General features: G+C 39.5%; 1 protein-coding gene across 4 annotated transcripts in view; it reads right to left on the reverse strand.

Moving 5' to 3' along the window:
• Positions 1-12,396, reverse strand: part of HDLBP (high density lipoprotein binding protein) — a 66,041-nt gene that overhangs the window by 13,096 nt on the left and 40,549 nt on the right. For all 4 annotated transcript variants that reach the window (XM_072995902.2, XM_072995900.2, XM_072995899.2 and 1 more), the window contains exons 6-17: positions 11,350-11,556; positions 10,242-10,457; positions 9,383-9,589; positions 9,167-9,274; positions 8,283-8,387; positions 7,697-7,775; positions 7,212-7,351; positions 6,844-6,948; positions 6,332-6,445; positions 3,770-3,856; positions 3,456-3,587; positions 1,553-1,771 (exon numbers count right to left, since the gene is read on the reverse strand). In XM_072995902.2, the coding sequence (XP_072852003.1) occupies positions 1,553-1,771; positions 3,456-3,587; positions 3,770-3,856; positions 6,332-6,445; positions 6,844-6,948; positions 7,212-7,351; positions 7,697-7,775; positions 8,283-8,387; positions 9,167-9,274; positions 9,383-9,589; positions 10,242-10,457; positions 11,350-11,556 (1,719 nt within the window). The remainder of the gene's footprint in view (positions 1-1,552; positions 1,772-3,455; positions 3,588-3,769; positions 3,857-6,331; positions 6,446-6,843; positions 6,949-7,211; positions 7,352-7,696; positions 7,776-8,282; positions 8,388-9,166; positions 9,275-9,382; positions 9,590-10,241; positions 10,458-11,349; positions 11,557-12,396) is intronic.

A 12,396-nucleotide genomic window follows, 5' to 3' on the forward strand; every position in this document is an offset into this window, starting at 1 on the left:
CCTGAAACTCAAGATAGACACTACTGGCTTAAAGCAGGCCTTTTCAGTTTTGAAGAAGCTACTTTGACAGGTAGCAAAACGTTCCAACCTAATAAGAAAGAAGTCCAGTTGCCATGACTTAACTTCCAGACAACCTCACCTGGATGACTGAGAATCTTCACAGAAGGGAATATGAGAGGAAGGTGCAACTGCTATTCAGGGGTCTTTGAACACTGCATTTATACATAGTTGCTGTAATTAGTAGTTGTGGATGTGAAGCCATTCTGAGCAGTAGCTGAATATTTCTGGCTCCATTTCTGTATGCTCCGTACTGATTAATGCTGGTAATAGTTTTGTACCTTTTTGTTCTATGTCTTTTGATCTGCCTTTTTAAAAACCACTTCTGTTGACTACATTGTCATTAGTCATCTTTAAACTCTGTGCTATTACTATTTACTGCAGCTAGTTAGCTCTCTTGAGGGTCCCAGAGGAGGACACAAAGACAAGATAAAACATCTTAAATGAATGTTACAACACACCCTTTGATTAAAAGTAATAACACAACATCACAAGAAAACAATAAATGTTTAAAACTCCCCAGTAAAAGCTACACAGTATTTATACTAATTGGTACAAATGAAATAAGGTTTGGGCAAGAGCAATCTAAAAGCCTTTGGGAAACCCAGCACTTTGTTCTGTTGTCTAAAAGTGAGTAACAAAGGAGGAAAATTCAATATTCTAAAGAGAAGCTCTGTCAGGTTTCGCCACCCAACGTATTTTTGGCAAGATATGCAGAAAACAAGACCTCCGAGCAAGATCCCAATATTTGGTAGGTTTGCACAGAAGAATACATTCTTTATAGTATCCTCAGCTAGGCCTTAAAATTAAATAAATCCAGCCACACTCTGCCAAAGTTAACACAAACCAGGCAACTGCTGGTAACAGGAACACTTCAGTCACTTTTATATGCACTTTGATATAAAACTGTGCCCTGGCCAGGGAACTCTTCATAGACTGCGCAGTCTCTACTGCTGTGACTATTATTTATTTTGTTATTGTGGTGTATTGTGAACTGCTCAGAGTGGCTTTAGTATCGAGGTGGACAGTATAAAAATTGAAACACTACTACTAACAACAACAACACACCAGACATAGTATTAACATAATGAAGAAATGTCTGGATCACTGACATTGCAATTCTAGGATATTTCAGGATTGAAAATAATTGGGAAAAAACCCTAATAAAATATAGAGATCTGGCAAGTGAAACATCTCACTTGAGTATGAAACACACTTCAGTGGTCCCCGTAGTCATTGGGGCTTTGGGAACAATATCAAGAAATTTCACACAGTATTATAAGCAATTGCAAATCTTATCATTAAAGCTACAAAAATCAGCAATATTAGGAACAGCATATATATTGCGCCAATATTTAACAGATACTTGGGTTTTTGGTTAAAACTTGTACCTGTTATACAATGCCAGTCAATGTTTTTATAATTTTGATTTGACTGTGCCTAATATTTTATAATAATAATAATACTGCTTTTCCCCATATTCTGAAATCCTCACCTTCTCCTCTGCCAATTGCAAAAGCTGTTTCTTGGCCTTCTCGACATCCTGGGCTGGCCCCCTTATGGTGACAGTATCGCTACCAGAGCCTTCTGTGGGGAAGTGGATGTGAACCCCACCGCATTCCTCCATGATGGAGCGGATGAAACGACCTTTGGCACCAATGAGTGAGTTATGCAGCTTGGAAGGAATGGAGACCTCCACTTCTGCAATGTTAGCCTGGGAAAGTGAAGAAACGGGCAAAAAGAGTGAGAAGAGAAGGTGGGTGAGAAATGTGAAAGCTGTACCGGTAGAAGCAGAAAGGTACAAAGAGCGGTTATCCTTAACAACAAACAAGGAATTCTCAATTCATTCTTATTCAAGGTTTGGAATGAAGAGGAGAAGGATCTGGCAAGTTATTTGCATAATTATGTTGCAAACTGTCCAGAGCGTGCTTTATGATTATGGGGCAGTATATACATCTAAAACAACAACAACATTATGCCAAGGAACAGCTGGATGCATCTGCAAATGATAGTCCCTGACTGCATCTAATATCACTGTTCACATAGAAGCACTCTTAAGTACTTTAAGGAAACGTTCTATGGAACTGACCTCCTCACAGTAAAAAGGGTGAAAGTAATTGTTCAGAGACACAATCTGGTTATAGGTTTAATAGAAAAATAATATCAACTAGTGCAAAACCATGACCTTTCATGTTCTTTTAGATGCTTTACAAAAACCTCCAATCCATAGTCAATCACACAAAATGGCCTGCTTGTATTCCTTTTTTGTACTTTCTGTGCACAAGATGGAAGAGGTCTAGGAAAAGAATCATTGGAGCACAATTTATTCATTGAAGAGTTGTTCTATATACCATACCTAGATGTCAGTTCACCTGGAATCCTTGGGGAGCAGAAGAGTCAAAAGCAGCATTCAGTATCATATCTTGAAATATATTTGCTTGCTTGATCCCAAAGAATAAATGGATCAGCCACAACATTTGGTTTTGCTGCACATTGTGCGCCTACATCCACCCCAGCTACAATGCTGTTCATGGTAAGGCAAGCCTTGCATGGGGATTCTTTTTGATTCAGAGGCCTTCATCTAATAAAAAGATTTCCTAACTCAAAAAAGGATACGGCGGATAATTGCCTCATCTTCCACATGTTCAGCAAATTATGTAACTCAGTAGCATAATCATTAATTGAATGCATGGACCTCTTTCACAGCTATTTCCACATTCCTCTCTTGTAAACAAATAGTTAACTTTTCACACAAGCTCTGCATTATTTTTTCTGGCACCACTTTTTGAAACTAAAAAAATTCCTTCTTATTAGAGGTTTACAAGAATGAGCATCTCCTGAACATAGCACACAGCTATTTGGTGGGGCAGCTTCTGCAGATTGTGATCAAGTAGAAGCTGCTGAAAGTTCTAACTACATGTTTAGAGCATAAAAGCGACATCACTATGATGCATATCAGTATTTTTCTGGTTTTGGTATCTGGATGGCACTTCACCAGGAACTCTAGAGATTAGCAGAACTGTCAGAAGAGGACACAAATCAATCCAAACAGATTTTGCTGAGGAATTGCAGATCCTTTAAGGCAGCTGCCCCCAACCTGGTACTCCCTAGATGTTTTGGGACATGGCTGCATAATACCTAATAATAATAATAGGCCCTGCCATCCTAAATGTCCGGGGAACAGTAGACTGAAATAAACTGCTTTAAAGAAATTTAATCTTCATGTAACTTTTTTTAATGTAACTGAATTTGATATTTTATTTTATTTATTTATTTATTTATTTCATTTATATCCCACCTATCTGGTCGGGTCAAGACCACTCTGTAGTATAATATATAAATTATACTACATTCTACTTTAAACATTTTCATGAACTCAGGAAAATTGCTTCTCTTACCAACTCTTTTTGGATAGAAAGAATCCGGCTGCGAGCAGCTTCACAATTGGCTCTTTTCCCCGTGATGACAATAGTCTCTGAATTACTGTTCTCTGCTGGAAGATCAATCTTGGTGTTGCATTCTTCACGGATCTATGATGAGAATTGGGAGGAGGAGAAATGTCAACTGAACAGATATGGAGTTGGTCCCTGAGTCAAATAGGAAGCAGCTCTGAACTGTGAGCATGAAACTTCATCTGGAATGGAATATACAGATGTGCTCAGGAGAAATGGGGGGGGGGAAGTATTTATAACAAGAAGCAAGTAAGTCCCACCTTTTTGATATTTGCGCCTCCTTTGCCAATTATGTTCTTATGGAATTGTTTGAAGATTGGAACAGAAATGGAATAGCTGTTTTCCACCTTATGAAAAAGAAAGAATAAGTAAATGATGGATGCACAGCAATACAGTGGGGTCTCAACTTACGAACGGCTCAACATACGAACGTTTCGACTTACGAACCGCTCTCATAGGAATATATGGACTTGACTTACGAACTTAGATTCGAGTTACGAACTCTTTTTTTCCTTTTTTTTAAAGCTAAGTCATCTTAGGTTAAAAGGAAAAAAGAAAAAATATCCCCCTCTAGTGGCAGAAGGCGGAATAGCAGCTTCCCATTAGTTTCTATGGACGAAAAGAGCAGATACGGATTAAATGGTTTTCAGTGCATTCCTATGGGAAATGCAGATTCGACTTGAGAACTGCCTTCCAATACGGATTAAGTTCGTAAGTCGAGACCCCACTGTACCAGCAAATGTAATTTCACCCTTTATCCATTCCCTTTTGCTAGCAGCCTCTGTACCAGTGGTGGCAATCAGCAGCATTCTAATTATTGTCAGAATGCCACAATTACCATCCACCATCCATACTTGCAGAATTTAATGGAAACTGGAGTCCAAAAATATCAGAACGGCAAAATGTTCCTCACCTAGGCCTGATACAATATAAACTGCATATTTTTTTCTGGAATTGGGGGGGGGGGGGATGTAGAACAAAGCAAAAAAACCCAAAAGAAATCATAAACACATGATGATCCTACAGTGATGGGCCACAGTGTCCCTGGAGATATATTTTTCGGTCGATACTTTCTTCAGCCCTAGTAAATGATGACACATTATTAGAGTTGGAGCCTCAAAACAAATGGAGGACCACAGTTGCTCAGCAGGGCTCATATAAGGGAAGCCTAGAGCCTTTGTGGCTTTTTAATTCAGGAAAAGAGAAGCAGGGGAAAGGAAAATGATTGAGATGCATCAAGTTTTACAGGGAATGAAGAAAACAGACAACTCTTATTCTTGCTTTCTCTCATATTAGAATGGGGGGGGCACTGAATGAAATTGACTAGAACTAGACTGAAGATAAAGCACCCCTTTCCCAATTTTGTACATAAAATCCATAACCGATGTATGAAATTTGCCACTTCAACATGGCTTTGAAATTGAATGACACAAGTTTACAAAGGACAGGTTTATCAGCTCAATACGTCATTCAGCTATTTAGCTAAATACATTACCCAGGTGTGGAAGCAAATTACAGAGTTGCTGGGAGGAAGAGAAGAGCAAGAAAGAGCCACTGCCAAGTTTCCCACTGTAGGAAAGGGTACTGGATCAGACCACAGTTTGGAAAAGTTACTGCTTAGGTCTTACAAGGCCCTCACACTGCTCAATCGGACAAAACACACCACAGTATAGCCTTCTCTGAAGAATCTTCCTCTTGTGAAGTCACTTCTGTTCACAGGACCGAGTATCTCCCTACCAGCAAATACTGGGATGGGCAATCCTAGGCAGGCTGAGGGTCCAATTCCAATATAGTCAGCTGACCAAGGGTCATTCACATACACCCCAACAAAAAGTGGTGCCAGAAAAAATATGATCTTTCACCAAAGCACAATGACATGGCTCCCAGCTACTTTCTCAGCTTAACCAAGGAATGTTATTCCTATGTGTTCATACAATGACCAAATATTTGTGAAACTATGTTTCACTATTTTGATTGGCTTAACTGATTTAAAAAGTCTTCGCTCTGACCAGCTACTTCCTGGGTTTTATCTGGGTTAATTTTTCGTCAGAAACTAGAAAACACTTAATCAAATTTTCCTTACTCAGCTGGGATAATTAAAGAAATAATAATACAAATAAATAGTGAAAACAATATTTGACCCCCTATGTAGGTTTAAAGAAATAGAAACAGACACCAAAGAACTTCATATAAGATGTGAAAGCAGCTTGGAGATATGCTGCCAATGTTAAGTGGCAGATCACACCACCATTTTTTTTTACTGGCTTTAAAAATCAAAATACTTTGAGGATGTCTTGATGACATTATGTCCACCCCAGTGTATATGATTTACAAATCCCACATGGCATAAAAGAGGAATAAGAACAAGACATCATGAGTCCAAATGTAAGCCAATTCAGCTTAAAAGACAGGCATAAGAACTATAACTACAGAAACTAAAAGAGAGGTATCAGGAAGGGAAGATCAGGAGAAACACATTAATTCATGATGAAGATAGCAAAAAACATAGAACTGATGGAAAGAAAATAAAGAAGATGAGGAAAAACATGTCTCATTAAACTGACTGAACCACTGTGGTATACTCTTCAGTGAGGAATAAGTTCATCATTTGCAACCTTTAAATTAACCCCAGGTACTCTTTTGAGAGTCAGCTTCAGATGTGGCATTATTATAAATTAGAGAAAAAATACAAAGTAGTATTGCATATGTGATCAAATTGGCCCTATTATCTCTGCACAAATTTCTTAAGTAAGGTTATCTACAGTCCTGATTCATTTGAAAAACAGTTAAAATGTGAAAATCAAACACAAATTGCTTCCTACCAGATCCGCCACCATCTTCTGCATATATTTTGTGCATTTTTCCACCTCATTTTTGGGTCCCCTAAGTTGGACAATGTCACTTTTATGTGACGGATCTGGAAAGTTGATAATAACCTATAGGAAAAATTCAGTTGAAGGTTATAGAAGATACTAAGGTTATATACATTAAGTTCCAGGTAGCTATTTCCATAATATGTAATCAACAAGGCTTTATACTGATCATGGTAATATGACACATTGATCATCCTATATGGGGTAAATTGGCACAGTATCAGTACAGGAGAGTGGCTGAGGAGAAAGTGAAAAAACTAGGTCCATTTTCTATCTGAAAAAGGACCTTCAAAACACATATATTAATTTATTTCAACCCAGCTGTGAACAGAGGGCAATATACCATAAGAGTATATAAGGTACCAAAAATCTTGGTGAGAAACCATTATGAACTGAAAGGAAGGGCATAAATATAAAATTAAGCTTGTAACACTGGGATTAAAGAAGAAGTATTTTGTTACCTCTGGAAATTTATCACGGGTTTCCCGAATCCGTTCACCCTTCTGCCCAATGATAGTTCTATGGAATTTCTGGTCAATTATCAGGTCCTTAGTGCGTTCATTTTCCTACAAAATGAAAAAAAAGGTCTCCATGATGTATATCATGGACTAAAGAAATATGTTATTCTTTATTCACCTCACTGCAACTATTTTGCGAGTCAAATTGCAATGTTTGACAATCCATGAGTCTCATCACGTAGGTCTGTCATCCAAGCACAGAAAAACGATGAGGGCATCTCTGCCGGTAGCAGGGCACACAAAGGTTAGCAGTAACCCTTAACCCTCCTCCCCTCCTCTTCCGAGACACCGTTCAGTTTTCCAGAGCTCACCATACGTGATGCGAGTTCCAACAGCTCTCTCTTTGCCTCTTGAACTCCCTGGGGGTCTCCTTCAATTCTGATGAGGTTGCTCTTCTCATTGTCTGGAGGGATTCGCACAGATACTTTGTATTGATCCTTAATCCTGTTGACTGCAAATAAAAAGATTCTATGATGAAAAGCTATCCCACATCCTTTTCAATCCAAACCTGTCTTGGAACAAGAGAAATCTTCCTTGGAAAATCACTTGAGCTTTGGGGAACACAGGCCCACACATTATTTGGAGACTACAAAGTATGGGAGAGGAAAGTGGGGGTTCAGCAGAGTTCACTGACCAACATGGAATTTCAAGAACAGAAGACCTATTGTTAAAGGTGTACTTTCCCAAGACTGTCATCTGCGCTACCAACATTATCTGTATCTAACTCTTCTAGGCAGCTTATATCTAACAAGCACAAATGAAAATACACATTGCACACAGAGCTATCTTAACTCACTGTTGGCTCCACTCTTTCCAATGAGATGTCTGTGGAATTTATGGTCAATATTGATTTCAGCATAATCCATCCGGTTGATCTGCAAAAAAACAGTCAATGGTTAACCAAAATCAGGAGCAATGTCTACTTGAGGAATAAACAAAAGACAGCAATATGCACCACAACACAATAAATAACTAGCTACCTATATATCCAGATGTTCCACTGAGCTAAGTAGTTCAAGCCTGAATAAAAAGCACACAGATTAGAGACGATGAGCAATTCTGCCACTGCTCTACTCCAGAGATATTTTAACATAGCCTTTTGTTCTCTTTATGGCCATTCCACTAAAAAAACTCAACAGTCTTCTTTTGTTCCCAGAACTGCAGTATTAAGCACACATACCAGATGTAAATCCAGCTGAACACAGCAGATTCACTTTGCTGCAAATTATAAACTGGATATTCATTCTCAACAGGAGGCAAAGATGCAGGACTGGGCTATTTGAGTAGTGAAAGACAGAGCTGTGCTGTTTTTGTAGCAGTTGACAGCTTTTTCTAGTTGAGAGGATGGCTATACAGTAAGACGCTCTGGCTTGTCAACTCACCAGATCTTTGACCATGCTCTCAATTTGTTCTTGAGCCACATTCACATCCTCCGTGGGTCCCTCCAGAGTGATTTTATCCTCCCCTTCTGTGAATTCTATGTGAACCTTTTAGAGTCAAGGAAACAATTCAGCTTTAGTATGAGACTACAGAAATTCAGGCAATGTAATAGTAAGGTAACAGCAATTTAATTTTATAAGCAGAGATGTTGCATTGCATCCTTCGCATTTATATTTTCAAAATATGGAAGCCAGTGGATGGATTTACATTGATAGAAACATATTAACGGAGACAGAGCTTTATGTTGATACTTTCTTTGGAAAGTGGAATTTCTCTCCCAGGCACATGTGACAACCCTAACTAAAATTTAGGATCGCCTGAAAAGTGTATGAGCTTTGGGTGGCAATTAACATATACAATTTCACTGAAGATTTGGTGTGTTTACTTATTAGCCTGAAATGGATGAAAAAAATTTAGTTGCTTTTTTTAAAAAAAACCACATATCAAAAGCTTAATTTCCACCCCCAAATCTGCATCTGCCTAAACTGGTGCTGACAAAAAGTGTCAACAAATGGAAGTTGCTTGCTTATTTTTAGTCTTACTGCTAATTTTATCTCTTCTAAACTTCTTCTCAGAAATACAGGCGTTCCACAGAATCTGTTACTTCATATATCAGAACTGTCACAAGGTATCATTAAAAAGCCATAATCTATTAAAGATTTCAACTCATTTGTTCTGCTCTTTCAAAGAATGAGGAGGGGGGGGCATAAGATAATGCTCAAATCATTTCCCGTCTTATAGCTACATGCACACTGAGTCAACTGCCCTGAGCGGTTTCTCAAATCTAATGTTAATGGGTTGTTATTGCTAACATTTCAACTCATACCTTTGGCATCTGTTGAGTGATTTTGGCCAGGTTTTGCCCTTTTTTGCCAATGATGAAACGATGAAGCCAAGAGGGGGCAGAGACAGAGGAGACTGTGAAACTGTTGGCCTAGAAAAGACATTGTTGACATAAAGAACTATAGAATTCCACAGATAATTTATGTTACCCCAAAATACACAGCCACTGTCCACTGGTTCTGTAGGAAACCCTGCTTACCTTGGCGTACACTTCAGTGAGTGCCTGCCCAAGCTTTTCCGGTTCACCACGCAGTATCACAGTCTCCGAGCTGCTGTCAGTGGGTGGGATCTCGACCGAGACTCCAGTTTTCTCCAAGATCTCCTGCAGGGAATTCCCCTTGGGGCCTATAACATACTTATGTTGGGACTTCTTCACCTCCACAGCAATGGTGGTAGTCTTCTTTTTCTGTGAGGAAAAGGGCGTTAGTGAAACATTCCTAAAAGTCAAAGGAAAAGGAAGTTAGTGAGGGAATAACTAGTCAAAGAGAAAGGAATGCTCAAATAGAAGCAAAGCAAGGACAGACACAAACACACAGAAACCTTTTGGTCTGTGTGTACTCTACAAAGAAAAGCTGTTAATCACAGAATATCTTCAGATAAGCCATCAAGCATAGTAAACCTGTATCTCCTTTTCACTTTTCTTAATATATGAAATGGACACAAAATGCAAGACAGAGGTACCGTTTCTGTGTACAGTTTGGTACACAATACTCAATTCCTGTGGCTCTGCTTCTGCTATGATAAGAAGTCCTCTACAACGATATGATCTTGAATGGCTCACTAATCAAATAACCCAGTGGCTCTGCTTTGGTTTCACAACAGTGACCAAAACACATTCATAAACTGATGTTTTTGTAGCTGGGATGTTTAAATTGCCTATAGAAGAAAGTATTAAGAGCAAGTGGTGGAAGGAAAGATAACAAAGGGATGGAGGACACTCCCTTTATACCTGTAGAGGAAACTAGACAAGCAAGAAATCCTCGCAAACAGTGCAAAAGTGCCATTCAGAGCCACTCCGTATGGTACAGTACCACATAAGAGCTCATAAAGGATGATACCTTTTCCTCGTAGATCTTCTTGACACGAGCCACAGCTTGGGCCAGCTGCTCCTTCTCTCCAATGAAGACTATCTCTGTCCGGTTAACACTGGGAGGTGGGATGTTGATGCGAGTCCCTGTCTCCTGCATGATCTCACTCACCAGCTTGTTGAAAGGGCCAGCAATAAAAGGATGGTATACCTTCTCTACCTCAAGCCTCTCTACTGCACGTTTATCCTGGGAAATGAAGTGATTTAATACATATACCTTTTACACATACAAACATATACAACAGGTCTGTGACACAATTTTTTAAAAAAAAATGATTCCAAGTGGCCATTAGCAAAGGCTGTCCTAGTCTTAACTTTTACCGAAACCCCTAACACCTTAGTACAAAGCTCTTGAGACTACTATTCACACACATCTAGCTTTTGCATAAAATGCTGTACGATTTCTCCTTCTACCACCACTATCATCTCTCTTCATAGCACGGAATTTGGTATAATCAGACTGGGCTAGAGATGCACAGCTGTTAAAAGTACTTGAAAATATAGCCTTCAAGAAATGATTTTAAAGATGGAGACAATTTGAACATGGAGTCCAGGAAAAGGCAGATCTTGTCAGCTGCTGTGTTTTGATGACTGTTACAGAAAACATGGCAACTACACAATGTTCATTAACATATAGAAGTACCCAGTAACCTGTAGTATACTGGACATAACCACATCATCATTAGGTATGGGATTTTTTTATTTCTTGGCCCATAAATGCTATAATTCTCCATTCTGGGAGTTGCACCTGACAGACTTACACCTAGACACACCTGATTGTGGCTCACCTGTAGGAAAGACCTAGCTGGGAAGACTTTGTGGCTTGGCATAGGCCTAGCTTTGCTCTTATTTCTTGTTTAGAAAGGAAGCTCTCAGTTAGCAGAAGGACAATTTCATTTCTGAATAGGAAACTACGGCAGAGCTAGACCTATGCTAAAACATGAAGCCTTCCCAGCTAGGCCTTTCCTCCCGGTGAGCCACAATTAGGTGTCAATGTAATTCAGAATCAGACCTAACTTGTCCTTGAATGCTCCCTCAGAAAACAGGTTAGTCTCTTGCAGAGACAATGCACAGTTTACCTGCTCAGCAGAAATCAGCAGAATCTCATGTCGAGCCTTCTCAATCCCTTCCTTGGTGCCAGTGATCTTGATTTGGTTGCTGGAGTCATCCGGGCGGGGGATCTGGATCTTAGTGGCAGTTTTGAGCTCAAGGTCCTGCAACTTCTCTCCATTTTTACCAATCACAAAGCGATGATGTTCCTTAGGAATAGGCACTGTTGCCGAAGCCTACAGAGGAGACCAAGCAGTAGGGTAGAATTACAAGCCAGTTCTTGACAAAGATGTCTTTCTACTACCTTAACGGCTAGACTCAACCGGTTCAACAGAGGACATGCTAAACTGCTAGAGGGAAAAGGAGAATTTGAAGAGATGCACATTCCCCATTATACAGTGGAACAGCAACAGGAAAAAACTGTCTCTGCCTAAGTTTGCCACTGTGAGAAGCCTGCCCCTCTACTTAAAAGCCTGCGAGCCTGACCCCTATACTCAGCAAAATCAAAGGGTCAGGATTGCTCTGAATAGTACTAGTTTAGGTTAGACATGGGAAAACCATATATTTGATTAATTTCTCCATATTATAAATAAATAAAAATCCCTGCCTAGACTCCTATGCATAGATCCAGTCCACTCAGCCTTTTTCTCCCCTCTAGGTACCGTTTTCTATATGCAGACATGGGCAGGTAGGGGAGTGTACTCAAACAGACAAGCTCCCAAATTCATTTAAATCTCTTCATCTTCACTAATGAAGATAAAATCTCTCTAGCTTTTGCCTGAAGTGGAACAATCCGGACTGGCCGTTAACTCTTCATCTATGCATTGCTCTTGTACAATCCAGAGGGTGGAGGGGCAACCAGTGCCCCTCTAGACTTTGTGGGAAGAAACTTGCACCGTCCCTTATTGGTGGCTGTTCTGGTTAGGCCTGATGGAGATCTCAGCCCAGTACAACCTAGGGGGATATATTCCTCATTCCTGATTTGGAGGCTAAATAGTTTAACACAGATAAAATGCAACTCCTAGAGCTTTTATATCTTTTCACTTTTACTTTGCTGCTGGTTTTAAATGTTGTAA

The sequence above is a fragment of the Pogona vitticeps genome, chromosome 3 (assembly GCF_051106095.1).
Source record: "Pogona vitticeps strain Pit_001003342236 chromosome 3, PviZW2.1, whole genome shotgun sequence".
NCBI lineage: Eukaryota > Metazoa > Chordata > Lepidosauria > Squamata > Agamidae > Pogona > Pogona vitticeps.